Below are 20,297 nucleotides of genomic sequence, written 5' to 3' on the forward strand. Positions count from 1 at the left end.
TTAGCTATAATACATCAGTATTATAAGTCTTCTGAAAATTAATCTGGTTCTAATCCATACTGAGTCTTTCTCTGGCTATTACCATTACAAAAACAAAATCTGATTACAGCAGTAACACAATGGTCGTAAATAATTTGTTGGATTATACAATTAAAACCTCCTTGTTCTTATGTCTATACCATTATGGCATCTTTTAACCAGGTGCACGACTATGACCTTGAACTTTAACTCTATTACAAAGCTTAGCAAAAAAATTAATCTGCAATAGAACCATGACCTTTAATGTGCAACAAAAAATGTCAAGAAATGTCATTGACCGTTGTGATCACGGAAATTATGAATTTTAGATTTGCACATTTAGTGTTTATCTATGTCTCCCCATTTAAATTCTAAATACAAGTGTTATCCGTAATAATTACTTAAAATCAAAGCTATGAAAGTCATTTAGTAACAGGTCCACACTCTTAAAGAAGACCTAGCCAACCAGAAAAGTTTGTTATAGAAAACATATTCAGACACCAGCAAATCAGAAATCCCTTATGATCTTTTACCATTAAGGTGATTGCACAATAAAAAATAATCCCATTTAAAACAAATTATGGCTATAATTCTGCCATGTTGTTTGTTACATAAGTATAATCCAGTTAGGTGTAACCCTGTAATAACTGAAACTTAATAACAGTTCAAAATACGGCACATGTAAAACTTTTCATCCGACTTATACCTTAAATGTGATTAAATGAGATTAATATCAAATCAGAAAGTGTGAAGGAAATTATGGGCTTCTATTAAAAATGGGGAAGAGAAAATTTGACCAATATAAACAAAGAGAGAAATGTCCTGCCTCATCAATCTTACTCCATGGCTACTTGTAAATTTTAGGCACAATCAAGTTAAATGTGCTTCTGTGCACAAGTGCTGACAATTATGAAGTTTTATACTTGCACGGTGCGGCGTACTATAAGTTCAAGAAAACACAATTATCATTTGTATCTTTTTTTTTCTGAATGGAATTGAGATTACCAGCCTAATACCTCAGCTCTCGGTCAAAATACATGACTCAGTATAGAAGTACAAAAACATTTGAGCTCAAAACACAAAATCCAGTATTTTTGTTGGTTGACATTGAAATTTTTATGACTCCAAGGCCTGGTCATTTGAAATGAAGCATTACAAGATCATATGCATGATATCTTCATCACATTCTATAATATTTGAGGGTTCTTGAATTGTTGTGTAACAAACACCTCTTTAAGCCTGTATGTATTTAAACCAGTTTTGACTAGTTTGATTAATGTGTCTGTCTTGTGTTATAAATTTCCCACTATTTCCATTCAGGACATTTCACATTTTCCATTAAAACATTAGAGAAATAAGATGAAGAAGCTATTAAAGCAGGGTGGAATTAGTGGACTAGTAAAAATCTTTGCATGTGTGCTGCAGAAGGGATGCCTAACAACATTTTTCTGTCTATTTAAATAAATATAATACATGAATAGACCTTAATACGAATTATAACAGTTGATCAGCACTATGTTGAGTCTGCAAAAACCTAGACATAAAGGATTAAAATGTAAACCTAGAGATCAGAGGCAGATTTAGACAGGTTGGCCTTCAATGGAGCTACATATATGGTAAATGCATAGACATTTTTACAAGTTCCACTCCTAAAATTGCTTTAGTACTCTGATCACCCCTCCTCCAACCTCTATGCCCTCAATTTTTTCAAAATCCTGAATGAGGAACTGGAGAGTCTAACTTCAACCTAAAGAAATATGTACAAAATTTTTCGTTTCTTTCACAGAAAATCTAAAAGAAAACAATCCTAGAAATCATGACATTTTTGGTATATAATCAAAGTTTTTTTCTTTGTGAAAAGTACCCCGTGTTATACAACTGAGTACACCATTATGAAGGCAATATCATAATGTTTTTAACTGTACATTTCATAAGGTCACAACAATGTAAACAAATGTTAAGCTATATTATTTCCTCATTAAAGTCAATTTTTTCTCAAAATCCAGACATAAACAGAAAACTGGACATGAAATCAAGCTAAGTGCCCATTAATATACCATTTCTGTTTATTTTCTCATTCTGAATAACATATCAGATTTACATAGATAGTTTGATATTGTTCTGTTAAAGGTTAAAACATTTTCATTTGAATTTAAATGTAAACATAAATCCGAATTATTTTCAATAAAGACCGACTCCATTATACAATACATATACAAGTCTTACCTTTCGTGAAGCATCTGGCATGTCATACGAAATGATCCATTTCAAAATAATATTCCTTTGTTGAATCAGTCCCCTTAATGGTATTGAACGTTCAGCACCAGGTGAATATTAAAAATCGTCTTAAAAATTACATAATGTCGTGTGTAAAAATATCAATACGTTCTATGAAAAGAGTCGTGTAATCAAAACGACACAAATATACATTTAGATCTGCATCACAAAACACACTACTATAATGCCATACAATTAACTCCGTCAGGAAATCAGTTGCCTCGGTTTCAATGGAATAAATACGATAGACGTAATGTACTAAGAAAGGTGTCACTCAAAGCTGGCAGACTTGACAAGGAAAACCATTTCAATACAAAGCCACATACATAATTGACTTAAAGGCTCAAATCATGTGGCGAGTTTGTAATCAAAAGACGCCAGATATTATGATAGTACAATAATACACTTACCCGATCGTCCCCACTCTCACTGTCACACTGAAATGACAACAAAGAGGCACATTAATATTCATGAACGCTCAATGAAAAGTGCACTAGTGCATTATGGGTAGATCGTTACAACACAGCAGTATTAAAGCGCTTTGATTGCAAACGGTATGTGAGCAATTTAAAAGGTGTTATAATAATATGTAACCTAAACAAAATCGAAAAAAGGTTGGCATCATGCTTGATCGACTTCACCTTGTGGTGGTATTTTAATACTCTGTTGAAGTCAGATTGGGGCGAGTGATAATAGAAGATATATGGGTAGTAATGATGATACTAAAGGTTTGTATGAATTAACGACAATACAGTTGATCTTTCTATTTTGACAGGTCGACATAATCTTTAACGCTATGAAAAATATACCCAAGAACGGAGATAAGAATACTATAATACTACGATATTGTCGTCAAATGCCCACGGACAGTATTGAATGGCGGTTGGCACTAGGACAATCATAAAGACAAGACTGGCCACGTACTAAAATGGCAAGATTCCTATCTGTAAAGACATCCACACCTACCTTATCTAAAAAGATGACATAGTTATAACAAAGCTTGGAGATATAAAATTAATTATTACTAAATTGATCCATTGTTTTGATAAAAGTACTTTAAACACTTATATATGTTCCGACAGGGGAATGTTATCTGATTTTAGTAGTCAGATCTTTAAAGCTTGTGTTTATATTACATTTTTGTACATCTTTATTTGTAAGATAATTTTATTCCACTGACGAATTTAAAGTCTAAATACACACTTAAAAAGGGGGCAGTGACAATTTACAAGAATGACAAAGATAAGTCAAATATGTCAGGGGAGATTCCACAAATTACTTACAAAGATTAATTGACCTATTTATTGACTGATTGATATTGTTTAAATCCACACATTTGCTATCAATGACTGATTGCATTCACTAAACTGTTATATGATCTTTTTTTAATGAATTATTTTACTGGCTTTATAATCTCTACTATATATATTGATTAGTATCAAATGAACCAAAATCATGTTCAATGGTGACAAATCTAGTGGGAGGAACATGGAAGGTTAACCCTTTAAAGAACATCTCATATTTCTCAAAATTTATAGTATTTTGCCTTATCTATTGAATTTTCTGGAATTACATCCCCCTTTCAAATATCCTGGATCTGCCCCATTCAGAACATAGAAATTTCAACAATTCTGTGTAGTTTACCAGAATTTTATGGAATTTTTAGTGTGCCACATATTTATATTTCAAAATTAGGCAAACGATCCTCAAAATAAAATTAGGATGATTTGATTCTATAAATACAATAACAAGAATACTTATAGCTTAAAACTTGTAACATGCAATGACAGACACATCCTCATAAAAAAGTTTCTTTAATTTTTTAGAAATATGAGCTACATGTCAATTACCTATACAGAAATAGCAACACACTTAACATGAACTGAATAGTAACAAGAAACTATAATGATCATCTTGATAAAAGAAATATTATGTTTAATTCCCTTTTACCTCATAAAATTTGAGTAAATTGCTTTAGGCTATTACATATAAAGCCGAAATTGTTCAATTTGGTAGTCCCTAACATCAGGCACCTAATAACCAATCAATTTAGGAATTGTGCAAAACCAAATTGACTGAAAATAAACAGAAATGTAACTGCAAAATATCCTATTGTATTAAAATAAATTGGATTGTATATGAAAGCAATATCTTAACCAACAAAGATATTTCAATGTAATACCAAAATATCAGCTAGATTTAGACCACCTTCAGCAGATGCAATGGTTAAGATTTATATACCGCAAAGGTCCAGGTTGACAGTTTACATGTCTGAAAGCAATTCAAAAGTTTGATGCCTAACAACTTGAAAACTCTTAGTGCAAAAGATTTAGCACTAAGATTGTACAATTAAATTAAAACTTTGAGTATTTTGTATTGACCTTCCAAAAGTTTCATAAGAGAGGACTCAGATGGCATTTTTATGATATATTTAATCAAAATTTTACATTTTTGAATATCTACCTGCTGGTTTTGAGAGAGAGAACCTTGAAATCATTAAGTTTAATTTATAAAATTAAAAGATATTTCGCATCTTTAATTCAGGATAGACACTTTAATCATCACATGCTGTTGTATCATCAGCACTTCTTATTCATAAACACACCTCAGAGTTAATCTTAATTTGCATATTTTTACAGGCCAATTAAAACCTGCTTTTTCATTCACTGCTGACACATTTTTACCCTGTTGCTAAGGAATTAAATTTAAAAGTTACTAGGCTAGGAACAATGTCCTGTCCTACCATGACAATAGCACATGCATATACAAATCTCTCATGAGCCATGTTGATACAACTGAGACTATTAAAAGCTTCATCTAAATCGTAAATGTTGTTTTCATTGTTCCCAGCAGTACAACAATAAATGCAATGATATTTGACACAAAATAAGCATTATTTCCTCCTCTGAGGATAATTTCTCTCTGATAATGGCTTATTTCATGCAGACATCAAAACCCCGTGACAATTATGACTGTTTGATAACCTGAAAATGTTAATTTCAGTAAAGTACAGGCAATTTCCGATTTTCAATATCGATTGAAACTTTAAAATGATTTATAAAGTGAGTCTTTTGTCGGGATTCCAAAAACGCTTTTAATATCTATTATATGAGTTTTTTTTAAAACAGGAAAATCGTGTCTGAATAGTGTAATTTTAAGCTTAATACAAAATGATCTATTCAGTAACAATTTTATTATATTAGACAGAATTTACAAACATAAAAATGCCATTGACATTTGTGAACAATACAAGAATCAGATCAGATTTTCTTTGACCTTCCAACCCTAAAATTCATTATTTGTAATTTCACAGCCTAACTGTAGCAGAAATATTAAACTTTTTATGGCCTTAATACACCTCATTTGTGCAAATGGCTTCCATTGTTTGTTATCCTTTGTTCAAGATTTTCAATAAATCTTAACTTCTCAAAAAGCCACTTGTGATTTCTTAATCTTTGGCCTCAGCAGCGACAACCTCCACCAACTGATTAACAGTGGTCTCTTAAAACCAAACATACAACTGTATTCATTAGTTAATTCTCGACCGTTGTTTGCCCAACATGCAAACAAACAGCACTTCAGAGCTGAAGAGGATGAATTTCATTAATTCTTCACATGCTGATGACTTTATTGTGATAATTATTCTCCATCTGTCAAAAGCACTCAAAGCCGTCTCATTATAATGGCTGACCTGAATTGCTACAAAACATAATTTTCTCACTTGATTACCCTTGTCAGCCACAGGACAAATCTGACCTTTGATTTGTGATAATAGCGACCGACTATCATCTTGAACTCCATGGTCAGCTGCTTATTGATCATCGGTGATGGAACGGATGTTCAGTTTCACATAAATTAACATGAATGATGCAAGAGAAATGAACGTTGTCATTACCACACGTGCATTCTTAATAGAAACAAATTACTTCTATTCACAAATACAAGTAATAAAATGTCGTTTTAAAAAGAACAAAAATATCATAATTAATTAAAATTCATGGGTATGAATAATACAAGAGAGACGGAGTTCATTTGTATTAACTGTTGTAATATTATTTATTAAGAAAACAATGTTTTAACATGCAAAACTGTTCCCATAATTCCCTAAAGATGTGTCATAGGAATAAAAGATCTTTTGTCCACGTCAATATGAGTGAAATATCAGTTCATATATATATCTCTTGGAACACCAGAAAAAAAATCATTTTTCTTTTAAAGAATGTATGCAGTCAACTATTCAGATGGAATTATCTATGGACATTTAAACTAAAATATAAGATCAGATATTTACAATAATAGCATGTTTTGCAATCAGTAAACTATCATGTTAAAAATTTGATAAGAAAACAAACAGAGGTTCATTCCAGCTTACAAGACAATTTATTTAAAAGAACTCAGTAAACAATAAAATAAGACCTTGGGGAAGAGTAAAGCAATTCCTTTTTTTCTTCAAACTTCAGCAATTGTTCAGCTGTGTGAAAATGTTTTTTATTCTACATTTTTGAGAACCGATTTCTATAAAGTCATTCAAACAAGCTTTGGATTTATATCTTAACAACCACAATTTACCATGACAACCTATAATCGTAAACAAACTACAAAAATAACAGGACTTTTCTCCGTCAGTCAAATTACTGAGTTTTTCAACATCCTTGATTAAACTGGCACTAAAGGCTTCATGATGATGGCAGGAACAGGTTAATCACCACCATTAGGAAATTTCTGAGGCTAAAAGGTTTCCACAGTAACAATTTTGCATTGATTTTTTACCAATTATATTCCGTGAGAATTTCCCTAATGAGTTACAACAGTCAGTTTCCGCTAATTTTAGGCGAAGTTTAATGAATAAAGAATAACCAATGAGATGTTTTGTTTAAACAAGATTGCTCTCGTAACGTCAATGTGAAAGATCCCAGTCTAACACTACAATATTAACTAGTTGTAACCGAAATAAACTAGATCACAATTGGCCTTCATTTGTATCATAAAAGTACTTTTATTTACGGATTGAGTTGGATTTATAAACAGATCATTAATAAATTGGTTTAAAAATTGTTGTTTCAAATATCGAGATGCCAAAAAAAAAAAGGTAAACAAATTATAAAATTAAATTATGAGATGAGTTACCTCAGGATAATAAACTGGAGACCATTTTAACAGAGAGGTCAAATCACCTAATTTTTCTGTTACCAATTCTAATAAAATAAAAATAGTTTCATGTTGCCTACCTACCCACCTAAAAAGCAGCCTACCAGAAAAATTATATGACACAAATCGTTTCAAAATTAAAAAAAATTTTTTTTTCATGCTTCAACTTTGTTTTCCTGTCTAAAACACGTAACTTATGTTGCTGGCAAAAACAAACAAAAAATCCCTAACTACAGTAACCTACCCAACCCTACAAGGCATGGGTAGGCAACATCAAACAAAGAATTTAAGGGTTGCCTGATAATAAAATTATTAAATAATTATATGTAGTGGGTGTCCAGTTACAGTAACCGGAGATGTTGGGTATAGTACATAGTCGTCACTGCAACAATTAAGATAGAATATTTTAAATAAAATGCTTCGCTGAGCGCAGCCTGATACGACCGCAGAGGTCGAACCCTGAACAGTTGGGATAAATTTGGACACAATATTCAAGCTTGATACTGTCTGAATTTAGATTGTGATCAAATTTTTGACATAATATAGGTTTCCGACACAAAATAAATGTGGTCAAAGATCTTACAAATCTATTGTGAAATACTATGCAATTGCAGATTTCTTCTTGAAACTTTTCAAAAATTTGAAATTTGAAAAATTTTGAAAAAAAAATATGAACCCCTTAAAAAAGTTGGAAAAAAATCCCCTCCCCAAACTTTTTGAATTCCACCTTGGAGCAATTACCCCCAAACTCAATCCCAGCTTTCCTCTGTAGTATGGAACCTTGTAGTACAATTTCAGAGAGATCCATACACTTAAACATAAGTTATTGTCTTGAAACTTAGAAAAATGCTTGTTTTTGGCCCTTTTTTGGCCCCTAATTCCTGCATGTTTGGGGCAATTACCCCCAAACTCAATCCCAGCCTTCCCTTTGTGATATGAAACCTTGTGGTACAATGTCAGAGAGATCCATACACTTACACACAAGTTTTTGTCCAGAAACTATAAAAGTGCTTGTTTTTGGACCCTTTTTGGCCCTAATTCCTCAACTGTTGGCACCATAACCCCCAAAATGAATCCCAACCTTCTACTTCTGGTATCAAACATTGTGGTACAATTTCAGAGCAATCAAGATACTTATACACAAGTTATTATCCTGAAACTAGAAAAATGCTTGTTTTGGGCCGCTTTTGGGACCCTAATTCCTAAACGGTTGGGACCATCATCCCCAGCCTTCCTTTTGTGGTATTGAACCTTCTTGAAAAATTTCATAGAGATCCATTCACTTAAACTAAAGTAATTGTCCGGAAACCAAATGTGTCTTAGGACGACGACGCAGACGACAACATCATACCATTATACCATCCAAAAAAAATGTTTGCGGTCGTATAAAAATACCATGAAATAGGTTCTGTGGAAAATGTACATATGGGATCCTTAGCAATTCTACATGTCCGTCAGACAGTGTTGACCTGACCTCAACCTCATTTCATGGATAAGTGATCAAGGTCAAGTCTTCGTGGTCAAGTCCATATCTCAGCAGTTCAACTGAATTTGGTGTATGGAATTACTGTCTGGAAGGTTTCATATGACCTTGACCTCATTTTCATGGTTCATTGGTCAATGTTAAGTTTTTGAGGTTTCGTCAGTTTTACAGATACTTAAACAAATTAGGTCAACTACATTATGTGTATGGAATTATTGTTCAGTGTACCTGGCTGTATGGCAAAGTTCATATGACCTTGACCTCATTTTCTTGGACCTTGATAATGATAAGCATATGTGATACTTGTATTAAAACTTTTATATTAGTCGACTTTCGACATAAATTCAATCATGATAAGTAAATCAGGTGAGACATTTTTAATAGTCTGCAATCTTGTTCATGTATACTGCAACAAATTAAAATGGGCTCTCTGCAAGTGTTTCAAAGTAATTATTTATAACTGATTATACGGGAATCAATAATGAAATTTTACGATTGATCATCTAGTTGGGTTGCCTCAACTGACGGATTTTCAATTATAATGTTTCATCAGAACATTACTTAAACCTATGTGCATGTGCAATTTTTGTTTTCATCTATCATATATTACAAGCCTGAAACCAAAATTAAAAGTCAGTACAATTTAGACAGAAAATGATTCTATACAAAGTTATAAATAATTTCTAATTACTTTTTATTCCACTAACCTATGTGCATGTGCAAATTGTGTGATTTGACCTTCCTGTTAAAAATGGTCGCCAGTTGACAGACAATTAATTTAAATATTTTGAAACAAAGTTGGTAGGCAGCAATTTGAGCCATTGATATTTGGAGAGTTTTTACAATTTCTTTGCATGCATATTAATAAAACTTAACTAGGGTCAAATTCACAGTATGTATGTTTGTACTTTTTGTGTATGCCTCCTATCTAGGAGCACCACCATGAGATATGGCATAAACAGCAAAACATGTTTAGGGGCCAGCTGAATCCCGCCTCCAGGTATGGGATTTTCTCGCTGTGTTGAAGACCCATTGGAGGCCTTCGGCTGTTTTCTGCTCTTTGGTCGGGTTGTTGTCTCTTTGACACATTCCCCATTTCCATTCGCAATTTTATACAAGCACACACACCTTCCTCAATCACTCATCATCAAAACATTAAATAGTGTAAAATGACGAAAACAATGTTTCCCTACACCTACCATGAGTATTAAAAGATAATTCACTTCTCAGTATTACAGTGAAGCTGAGGAAGTAAAATGTAATTTTATAGTTAATTCAGTATTAATGAAATAATTCACTAAAGCATGTAACAAGTTTAACTTACCAAGTATCCTCGTCCAGAGCTAGAACTGGCCTGTAAAGAAAACATAAATGCTTGAAATTACACAAAACTATTTCCACTTTCAATTCAACACCAATGCACTAACGTTAGTATAAAAAAGTAATGTTACAATCTATGGATTTTTATATTACAGATTTAAGTTTTTTCTGACTTGAAAAAAATCATAATAGCCTTTTTACTGAACAGTATAGGTTATTAATACTACAAGAAAATGACATTTTCAACAGATGACTACAGTTGTTTTACATTACTTCACATAGTTATGGCATGTACGTATTATATGCTCAGGCAAGAGAGTAAATTCCTTCAAAAAAAAAAAATATGAAAAATTCAGCAACTGCATGTCTATTGAAATGCAGTGAATAAGATTTATAAATCATGCAGTCGTAAATATCTGCTGTATTATCTAAAACATTTCCAATATAAAGCGCATTTATTGACTCTAAAAATCTTAAATTATATGCAATTATTTCACATTAACTTATATATACAAACAAACAAATTATATATCATTTATAAATTTAAAAATCAACATTTAGAAATGAAAACTTCAAATAGTGTTTTTTTTAAATCTTACCTTCATGGTTTTATTAGCCATGTTATAAAATGCCATCTAATAAAAAACTTAAAATTGTAATACAGTAAATATTACATATAATGGGTTCTTTAAGGGAGGCCTCTTCTTAAATGTTTGGATTTCTGATTACAAACTTAACTAAATCATCAATAATCCTTAATATATACTTAAACTATACTTAAAAACAATTTCCATACATTGAAATTTAAAAACTTTTATTACTTCAAATATTCAGCACCTATTACCTTGCTGTACAGAGGGATATTAAAATCTACTAAATCTATTCAAACTCATGCTGCAACTGTACATATTTTTGGTAAAGGGGTAGAATTTTTAAATTGAAATCGCCCATCAGCGCCTCTCCAAATGAGATTATTAAAGACGATTTAGAAAGCGCAAAACAGATTTTTATTTTTATTAAGAGTATTTCTTTAAAACTTTTGACATTATTCTTTAAATGGTAACACCTACCTAAAACCCATTAACTGTACTTAGCATTCAAGATCAAAGGGATTTACGAATTAGCTATTCAGATGATTCTTAAAGAAATCTGCCACAACCTTTGACGAGGCGTGACAAAAACCACTGATCAATTCATTTATAAACACACAAAGTTAGCCCCCTTTCATATATCATCAACCGATTGTACACCCTTCACATATCAAAGGAGTTTTGTGTCGCCATATTCCTTAATATGGACAAAATTCTTAAAAGTTTCCACTTTACATATTTTTTTTGGTTATAATTCAAAAATTAAATGCTGTAAACGTAACTGTATGGTAACAATTTATACAGTCCATCACATTTAAAAATTATCAGTTTATGAATTTTGTTTCCGTGTGACTCGCTGCAAACATGTTTTAAAATCAGTACGTGCATCCATTAAACTTGCCTTTTAAGTAGATTATATTTTTTGTAAATTGCACTTTTCCAATAATTTTTCAATTGAACAAATTTCCAACTCAAAAGTTCTCTTTATAAGTTGAAACCTTACTTCAGTTTAAGAGTGAATTTAAAGCCAACCACTTCCCTTTTCCAAGAAACACTTATGTTTGAATACTTAAAGTAAGATTTGACTATACAGTCTGCTACACAATTATCTGTCTATATTCACACATGTTGGTATATATATCACAGCGGTTATCATATAAGCTGCGCCTGATAGAAATCGACCTTATGCAAGTGCACATATATATACATGTACATGTTTACGACTAACTTTGATTTTGGAATATTCAAATACGAAATAAAAGATGAATTTCGGTCTGTTTTGTAGGGTTTTTATAACAACTCAATTTTCAACCAGTAACAGACTTTCGGTAGAGATTTTTTTAAACCCTAAATAGGTTAAAAGTTATTTTGATATTCATTTGCATAAGGTCAATTTCTATCCGAGGCAGCTCATATTATAAAAGGATTTCAAACGTTTGGAACAAAAATGAAATTTCAGCAAGTTGCATCTTCAGATTATGTAAATTGATACAGTACCCCATCTTAGGGTAAAGGCAGTCCTAAGCATTGAGACTGGAAATTTGAATGGTCCATAAAACCTAAATATTGTAGTGTAAAAACTTTTTTTCAGATGTATTGGATAAAATTATATCAACTATAATTTTGTAGATAAGTAATCTTTCAGATGTTAATACACTTACAATATATAAAATATACTGAAAGCTGTTGTTATCAAAAACAATAAGGGAGTCAAAATTCATATTTGACCACCTGCAGAAGTCCGAAAAAAGGCCACATTCAACAGAAATTCAAATTTGTTTTTAATAGTTGGTACACTGATCAAACTAAAGAATCTTTTTTACTCACTAAAAAAAAAATTTCAGATCGATTTTTCTGAATTAGATGCTGGTTCAGATTGATAAAAGCTTACTTCAATTACCTTTCAATCAGAATAAAAAGAAACTAACACAATTATTTCGGCTTAAGCTAAGGGTCATGATTAGGTCCTGAAAGACCTCTTCAATATGATCTTAATGATATTTGCTTTAAGCTTATTTCTATCAAATGCAATGTTCTCTCTTGTGTTTATTCATGTTCTTTTATCTCTGCCCTCTTGGAATGTTGCCTGTTGGTGAAGTAAAACCTAAAAATTTCTAACCAAGTGCTCATTAAAATAAAATGCTCCGCAGGGCGCAGCTTGATACGACCGCAGAGGTCGAACCCTGAACAGTTGGGGCAAGTATGGACACAACATTCAAGCTTGATACAGCTCTGAATTTTGGATTGTGATTAAATATTTGACACAGCATAGGTTTCTGACACAGAATGAATGTTGTCTAAGAACTTAAAAATTTTAAATTGGACATTCACCTATTATGGTCCAATATCCAAAATCTAAATTCATGGTTAGATTCAGCATATCAAAGAACCCCAAGAATTCAATTTTTGAGGAAATCAAACAAAGTTTAATTTTGGACCCTTTTTATCTCAATGTGAACAAAGTTGATAACGGGGCCCAAAAATCAAAAATCTAAATACATGGTTAGATTCAGCATATCAAAGAACCCAATATATTCAATTTTTGTTGAAATCAAACAAAGTTTAATTTTGGACCACGATTTGGACCAACTTGAAAACTGGGCCCATAATCAAAAATCTAAATACATGTTTAGATTCAGCATATCAAAGAACCCTAAAAATTCAATTTTTGTTAAAATCAAACTAAGTTTAATTTTGGACCCTTTGGACCTTTATGTAGACCAATTTGAAAACGGAACCAAAAATTAAGAATCTAAATACACGGTTAGATTCGGCATATCAAAGAACCCCAATAATTCAATTTTTGATGAAATCAAACAAAGTTAAATTTTGGACCCTTTGGACCAATTTAAAAACGGGGCCCAAAATCCAAAAAATTAATACACGGTTAGATTCAGCATATTAAAGAACCCCAAGAATTCATGAATAAAACCCCATTGAAATTGAGCAAGAAATAAGCAATTTATATGAAGTATCTTCTTTTGCACAATACTGTGCAATTGAATATTTCTTGCTATTGCGCAATACTGTACAATTGACAATTTCTTGCTATTGCGCAATATTGTGCTATTGGATATTTCTTGCTAATGCGCAATACTGTGCAATTGAGATTTCTTGCTATTGTGCAATACTGTGCAATTGAAGATTTCTTGCTATTGTGCAATACTTATTATATAATAATTTACACATCCTGTTTGGTGTGTATCTCCTACCATATCATTATTATTTGCTTTTAAATATAAATCAGAAATAACCAACTTAAAATGGAAAATTTTAAAAGAAAAATAAAAGGAAAAGAAAAAAAAAGAAAAAAAAAAAATCCCCCCCCCCCTAAATTTTTGAACCCCCTTATAATTCATCACCCCCAAACTCAATCCCAGCCTTCCCTTTGTGGTATGGTACCTTGCAGTACAATTTCAGAGAGATCCATACACTTGAACACAAGTTATTGTCTGGAAACTAGAAAAATGCTTATTTTTGGCCCCTTTTTGGCCCCCAATCCCTAAACGTTTCGGGCAATTACCCCCAAACTCAATTCCAGCTTTCCCTTTGTGATATGGAACCTTGTAGTACAATTTCAGAAATATCCAAACACTTACACACAAGTTATTGTCATGAAACTAGAAAAATGCTTGTTTTCTGCCCCTTTTTTGGCCCCTAATTCCTAAAATTTTGAGGCAATTACCCCCAAAATCAATTACAGCCTTCCCTTTGTGATATGGAACCTTGTGGTACAATGTCAGAGAGATCCATACACTTACACACAAGTGATTGTCTGGAAGTTACAAAAATGCTTATTTTTGGCCCCTAATTCCTTAACTGTTGGTACCATAACCCCCAAAATCAATCCCAACCTTCCTTTCGTGGTATTGAACCTTATGGTAAAATTTCATGGAGATCTATTCACTTAAACTAAAGTTAGAGTGCGAAAACCAATGTGTCTTCGGACGACGCCGGACGACGCCAGACGACGACGACGACGACGACGACGACGACGACGACGACGACGCCAACGTCATACCAATATACGACCAAAAAATTTTTAATTTTTGCGGTCGTATAAAAAGGGACCAGGAATTTTTTTCCTAAAAAAAAATCCAATTAAAACTGATTATTAGTTATACTGAAATCTTCATGACATCCAAATATGTTTCATTGTAACATTATTTTTTTAAAGAGCACCAGAAAATTGAACAGTTTTCCAGTTGTTTTTTGTGTCTTTTATATGCTTTCAGAAGCTTCTTTTGCATTTGCACAGAACCTGCCACAAGCAGTCTTGTTCATTATAAGTAGTAACCAAAGCATTCTTTATTATAAATAACTAATCTTCATCACTTGAATATGCCTGAAATATCTGCCACAGAACATTAACAATCAATTATTAAAAACTAACCAATTTAATACAAATCATTTTTGAATATTTTCTTAAAAAATCTAAAAATACCTGACCTAATTTTTTTTCAATATCAATACAGAAAAAATTAGACATTTTTTTTTAAATATTCTTTTTTAGTTGACAAGCGTATTTTTGTTGTATTAAAAATCAATTATGATAATAACCAACCATTCACATTGATTTTTAGATGTAGCAAGCTGTTTTTTCTTGAATCTGAAATAAGATCTCCTAGGTCTTCATTTGGTTTTTTATCATTTATGAGTACACAAGATAATTTGGATTGGCATGACACAATGTTTACATTAAAACACAATAGCCTCTCAATCTGTGACACTTAAAGAATGATGTTGATGCTACGAATATTATCCAAGTTCTGCTTGCTCTTATTTTATTTACATAAATTGCAAGTGCACTGACGAACTATTTGTCCATGTAAAAGGTTAATGTAAATACAACAGCAAAAATACACAACATGTGTTGTTTGTTGTTGTTCATTTGTTAGTACACTAGTCAGCGGTGTTTGTGATTGGTGTGGTCTAGCTGTTGTACGAATTGTCCATTTTTTTTGGTATTATATTTGCTACTGAGCATTCAACTAAAATTCAATTAGTTACTGTGGATTCATTATTATTATTCGTTGAATATCAATTTTCATCGATTTCATGAGTACAGGTGAACCACTAATTCAAATGTTCAACAAATTACAAATTTTCTGAAGGTTTGTTACTGCAGAGATTGGCAAAACCACGAAATCAAATATCCACGAAAATACAAGTTTTCCTCAATCCCTGAAAATTGATACCCACGAAAATAAATGAATCCACGTTATATTATAGGCTGTGTTGCTTGGCCCTAAGCAAATGCCAATTTTGGTTCGTGTTGCTCAATCTTTAGTTTACTGTGTTGTGTTTTGTATACTATTGTTTCTCTCTTGGGCCTTTTTTTCTTTTTTTTGTTTTGTCACATTTATTTTAGACTTATGCGTTTGAATGTCCCTTTGGTATCTTTTGCCTCTCTTTTGCATGCAACCAACACACAAGAAAATATTTAAAGCCCAAGTAAAGGCTTGTTAGCAAACGCCCACCCTAAACTATCATATGACAGTAAACCCATGTATTAGGTATCGTTCCATTGTTAATGTTATATATGTGTCAGTCATTGACTGATTAACCGTATACACAAAAATTTCATTGAGGTCATTGTCACTCCTTCTTCTACCCCCACTATATTACACAACAGTATACACACCTCACTTAGCAAGTCTCTGGAATCGGTACTTCTCCTAGGACTGTTGATTTTATGATGATCTGTCAGCTCTCCACTGGAACTAGGTTCAACTGACTCTTCACTCTGCCTCAGTCTGGGGGAAGGTAGTGGAAGAGGACGATGCTGAAAATAAAATAAATAAACATTAGTTATGTGCATCCATACCTAAATTTGTTCGTGGCCTTGGGCTCTTTTTTATTTTTTTGTTTGGGTTGTTGTCTCTTTTGACACATTTCCCGTTTCCACTCTTTTTTCTACAGATTTTCCAGCAATGAAGCCAAATATATTGATTAAACCTTTTTACAGAGCAATATAAAATGTATATACATAATCCTTGCTTCTATTGCTGTAGTCAAAATCTAAACATTCTACATTCCTTTGTAAGACTAAGAACAGACTTTTTTTCCATAACATTTTTAAATTTATTTCTGATTAATATATAATAGGCCATTCCACTCTTGTTTGTTCCTGTACTTCAGAGAGGCTCAATGGAATTGAAAAAAATGCAGCTTCAAAATCTCCTTTTCCATGTGGAACCCCCTCTTTATTTTTCAGGATACTAATGCCCGCAAATCCTGGACGTAAAAAAATGATGCACTAAGAACATAACCATGAATTCAGTTGGTCAAACCAGAGCGACATAAACAAAACAGCAAAAAAAATGGTCTACAATCAACACATGATGTAGATATTTCAATTTTTCTCAAACCTTGTGTCAGCAGACTTAAGTTACAATTTTCTACAATTGTTTACGTCTGTAATTTTAAATATTGGCATCAAGAAATCCCAGTGTAAGCCAATATCAACATCATTTCTCTCGTACTTAAAAACAACTGGAATTCCCAGTTTGAAGACTAATTTTATTCCAATTCAATAAAATATATTCAGGAGATAATACCGATTGTCCAAACAAAAAATACAAAAACTTTGCTATTCTCCTGAGAGTTCTGCAGGCAATAACGGGGATCATGAGAAAAACAATAGCGCATTCGAAGAGATTAAACAAATAGAAAATGTAATATGGGAATTAATTCAATGGGATTCTATATCTATAAAACAGACGATTAGCAATTTATGTTCCAACCTATACTCATTAAGGACCAGCTTAATAACTTTTTTTTTATTCTCTCAGGAAATAAGAACATGGCCGTTTCTCACACCTGCACACCAATTTCAGCATTTTTATGTCTTTGCAAGGAGAGTGTTAATTATTCAGTGGTAATGACACCTTTACTGTTGAATAATAAATGAATGAACATTAAAAGACCTGTGGAAACTAACACAAGAACTTGCAGATGTTTTTATGATACTTGTTTTTTATTCAGTTTGTATTACAGTTTCAAGACAAAATATGTTTTACATTTCAAATTGATTTTGTATTTTGATCCAGTCCTTTAAGTCTTATTTTAAAGAGAAGGAATAAAATTGCTAACAAACAGCAGATAAATAGAGTTAAATTCAAAAAGAATATAAGGCTATGATTAATTGATATTTTAATGTTCAAGGTCAACTTTCAATTTTCAAATCTTCAAGTAAAATGAAGGTTATCCTCCTCTTAAGTTGGAGAATAAGCTTTAAATGGAATAAGTTCCACTAAATCGAACGGAAGCACTGTTTCTTAGACATAAAACTATTTCTCATGCAGACTTAAACAAAACTGCTTTCTTTAGATAGGGCTAATAACAGAATATCAAATTATATAAATCAGACTGTTTTTCGCAACTTTAAATTTATGTCCCATTTACTAAATGCATCACCACAGCATCAGATTATGCTATGAAACCTAGTTTACTGATTAACAGTTCAATAATAGCCACAACTGCAAACATCAACTATCTTATCGGAGGATAAAGGTTACTGTTAATTCTTTTATTTTCATCGACTGAGTAAAACTTGTATTTTTGTGGATATTTGATTTCTTAGTTTTGTCAAAGTCTGCATATGTATTCCTTTAAAAATTTGTAATCCATTGAACATCTAAATTCGAAGTCCCCAATGTGTACCCACAAAACCCATCAAAATTGTTTACCAAGGAAGTGGGTCTAAACATGACGCGGGCTTGGCTGATTTTTTATAAGCATGACATGTGAAGGTCAAATTACTGTGCGTGAAAACGGGAAATTACAAGCGTTATTTTTTACAATGATAAGTGGGACACGAGAATCGGACAAAACAATAAGTGGGATCTAGGATCAGACCCTCCAATTAGACCTCCAAGGAATAATAATGAATCCTCAGTTTTTTAAAATTGCTTATTGAAAGCCAATGTAAAGAACTAACCATTGTCCAAAACAATATATCTTACCACAAACAAACATTATCCTTATGTTCATGATATAACAATCAATATATTCTAACACATCAAATCGTAACTCCTAAATCACATCATCAATTTGTGCAACAGTCACAAGCTCCCGCGGACCATTCCGTCTATAATTATGCCAGCTACCAAAGACAGTTTTATCACTGGGAATTATGGGGCAAATTACAGCTGTGTATTCACGTGAAACTTTTTATCATACCCTATTAGAACTTAATAACGGTAATATAGAAACCAACTGCCTTTAATAACCATTCTGAATCAGAGATAATTTCACTCTTCTTTTACCGGAATTCCTGAAAATTATTCCTAATGACGGACACAGAATCGGAGAAATGAAAGTTTTACACAAAGATAGTGATTATCAAACCAATACTGACGTCCTAACTATATGCTGCTACGATCAGGCTATATTTTACCAACTGATACCATGTCGAGTTATATTTACAGCAAACATAAATACAAGTTAACATCAAATTATACGTAATTTACTTCTTTTTATGACTTTATTGGAATATCCAACATCCTTGACAGAATTATACAATATATGGGGAAATAACAACTTCCAATGGTTTCCCCTTAGGAATTGCTTTGATTTTTTGAAAAAGAATAATTGGATTTCTGACGAACAATTTAGTTTCCATGGTAGTCCCTAGTTTTTTGGAATATAGGAGTCTTAATATATTTTTTGTACATAGCATAATGCTTAGTACCTAAGTACTATTATTTACTTATATTCTCTGAAATACCAAATGTTTATTCTATATATACAAGGGGAGTGAGGGGGACTGGGTCACAAAATTAGGTGACAAAAATTTAAAAGTTATAAAAGCTGCTTAATTCACACATCTAAGGCTTGTGAACTGGAGACATCACACACATTCATCCAAGCTTAAGCAAGACACGGAACACTCCACTAGTATTTCTTAGATTAACATTGATTACTTAAACATGCTCCTTGACCAAAATATTCTAACATAATTATCACTTAATAACACGGGATCATCAACTATTGATGGCATTCATCTAACCTACTCATCACAAATTTACTCATACTTTCATCCCTTCTTCGTGTCGACCCCAGAGTGCAGGATACTTCCGAGATGCCACATTAGGATATTGATTGGCATTAAGATACCATATTGATTCCGATTTTATTTGTGTCAGTCAGGCGAACTCATCCATTCACTGAAGCCTGCCAATTTATAGCACAAATTACAGAAATAAAATGGCTTAAGGAAACTATTAGTGAGCGACAATGAAGGAAAATATTCTGTAATTTAGCCTAGTCAGTCTCCAGACATGAAATGATTAACAACAATAGCCCTTGTCAGCTGAACACATTTGAATTATGGGTTGCAAAGATTATGGTGTAAGTTGTTAGGATTAAGGTATTGAGGACCATTATCTTGGTTATGGAATAAATTGTCCTTGTACAAATCAAAACAAGTGAGGGTGGTAATGGACTACCTGTATGAT

At 32.3% G+C, this 20,297-nt stretch overlaps 1 protein-coding gene across 4 annotated transcripts in view; it reads right to left on the reverse strand.

The window, feature by feature from the left end:
• The window catches only part of LOC127710511 (autism susceptibility gene 2 protein-like), a 148,140-nt gene that overhangs the window by 41,997 nt on the left and 85,846 nt on the right, over window positions 1-20,297 (reverse strand). For 3 of the 4 annotated variants that reach the window (XM_052216435.1, XM_052216434.1, XM_052216436.1), the window contains 3 exons: window positions 16,481-16,621; window positions 10,251-10,280; window positions 2,706-2,732 (listed from right to left, as the gene is read on the reverse strand). In XM_052216435.1, coding sequence (XP_052072395.1) covers window positions 2,706-2,732; window positions 10,251-10,280; window positions 16,481-16,621 — 198 coding nt within the window. Of the gene's footprint in view, window positions 1-2,244; window positions 2,433-2,705; window positions 2,733-10,250; window positions 10,281-16,480; window positions 16,622-20,297 lie in introns of those variants that run through there. The other variant, XM_052216437.1, reaches the window with a different exon arrangement.

The sequence above is a fragment of the Mytilus californianus genome, unplaced genomic scaffold (genome assembly GCF_021869535.1).
Source record: "Mytilus californianus isolate M0D057914Y unplaced genomic scaffold, xbMytCali1.0.p SCAF_8, whole genome shotgun sequence".
Taxonomy (NCBI): domain Eukaryota; kingdom Metazoa; phylum Mollusca; class Bivalvia; order Mytilida; family Mytilidae; genus Mytilus; species Mytilus californianus.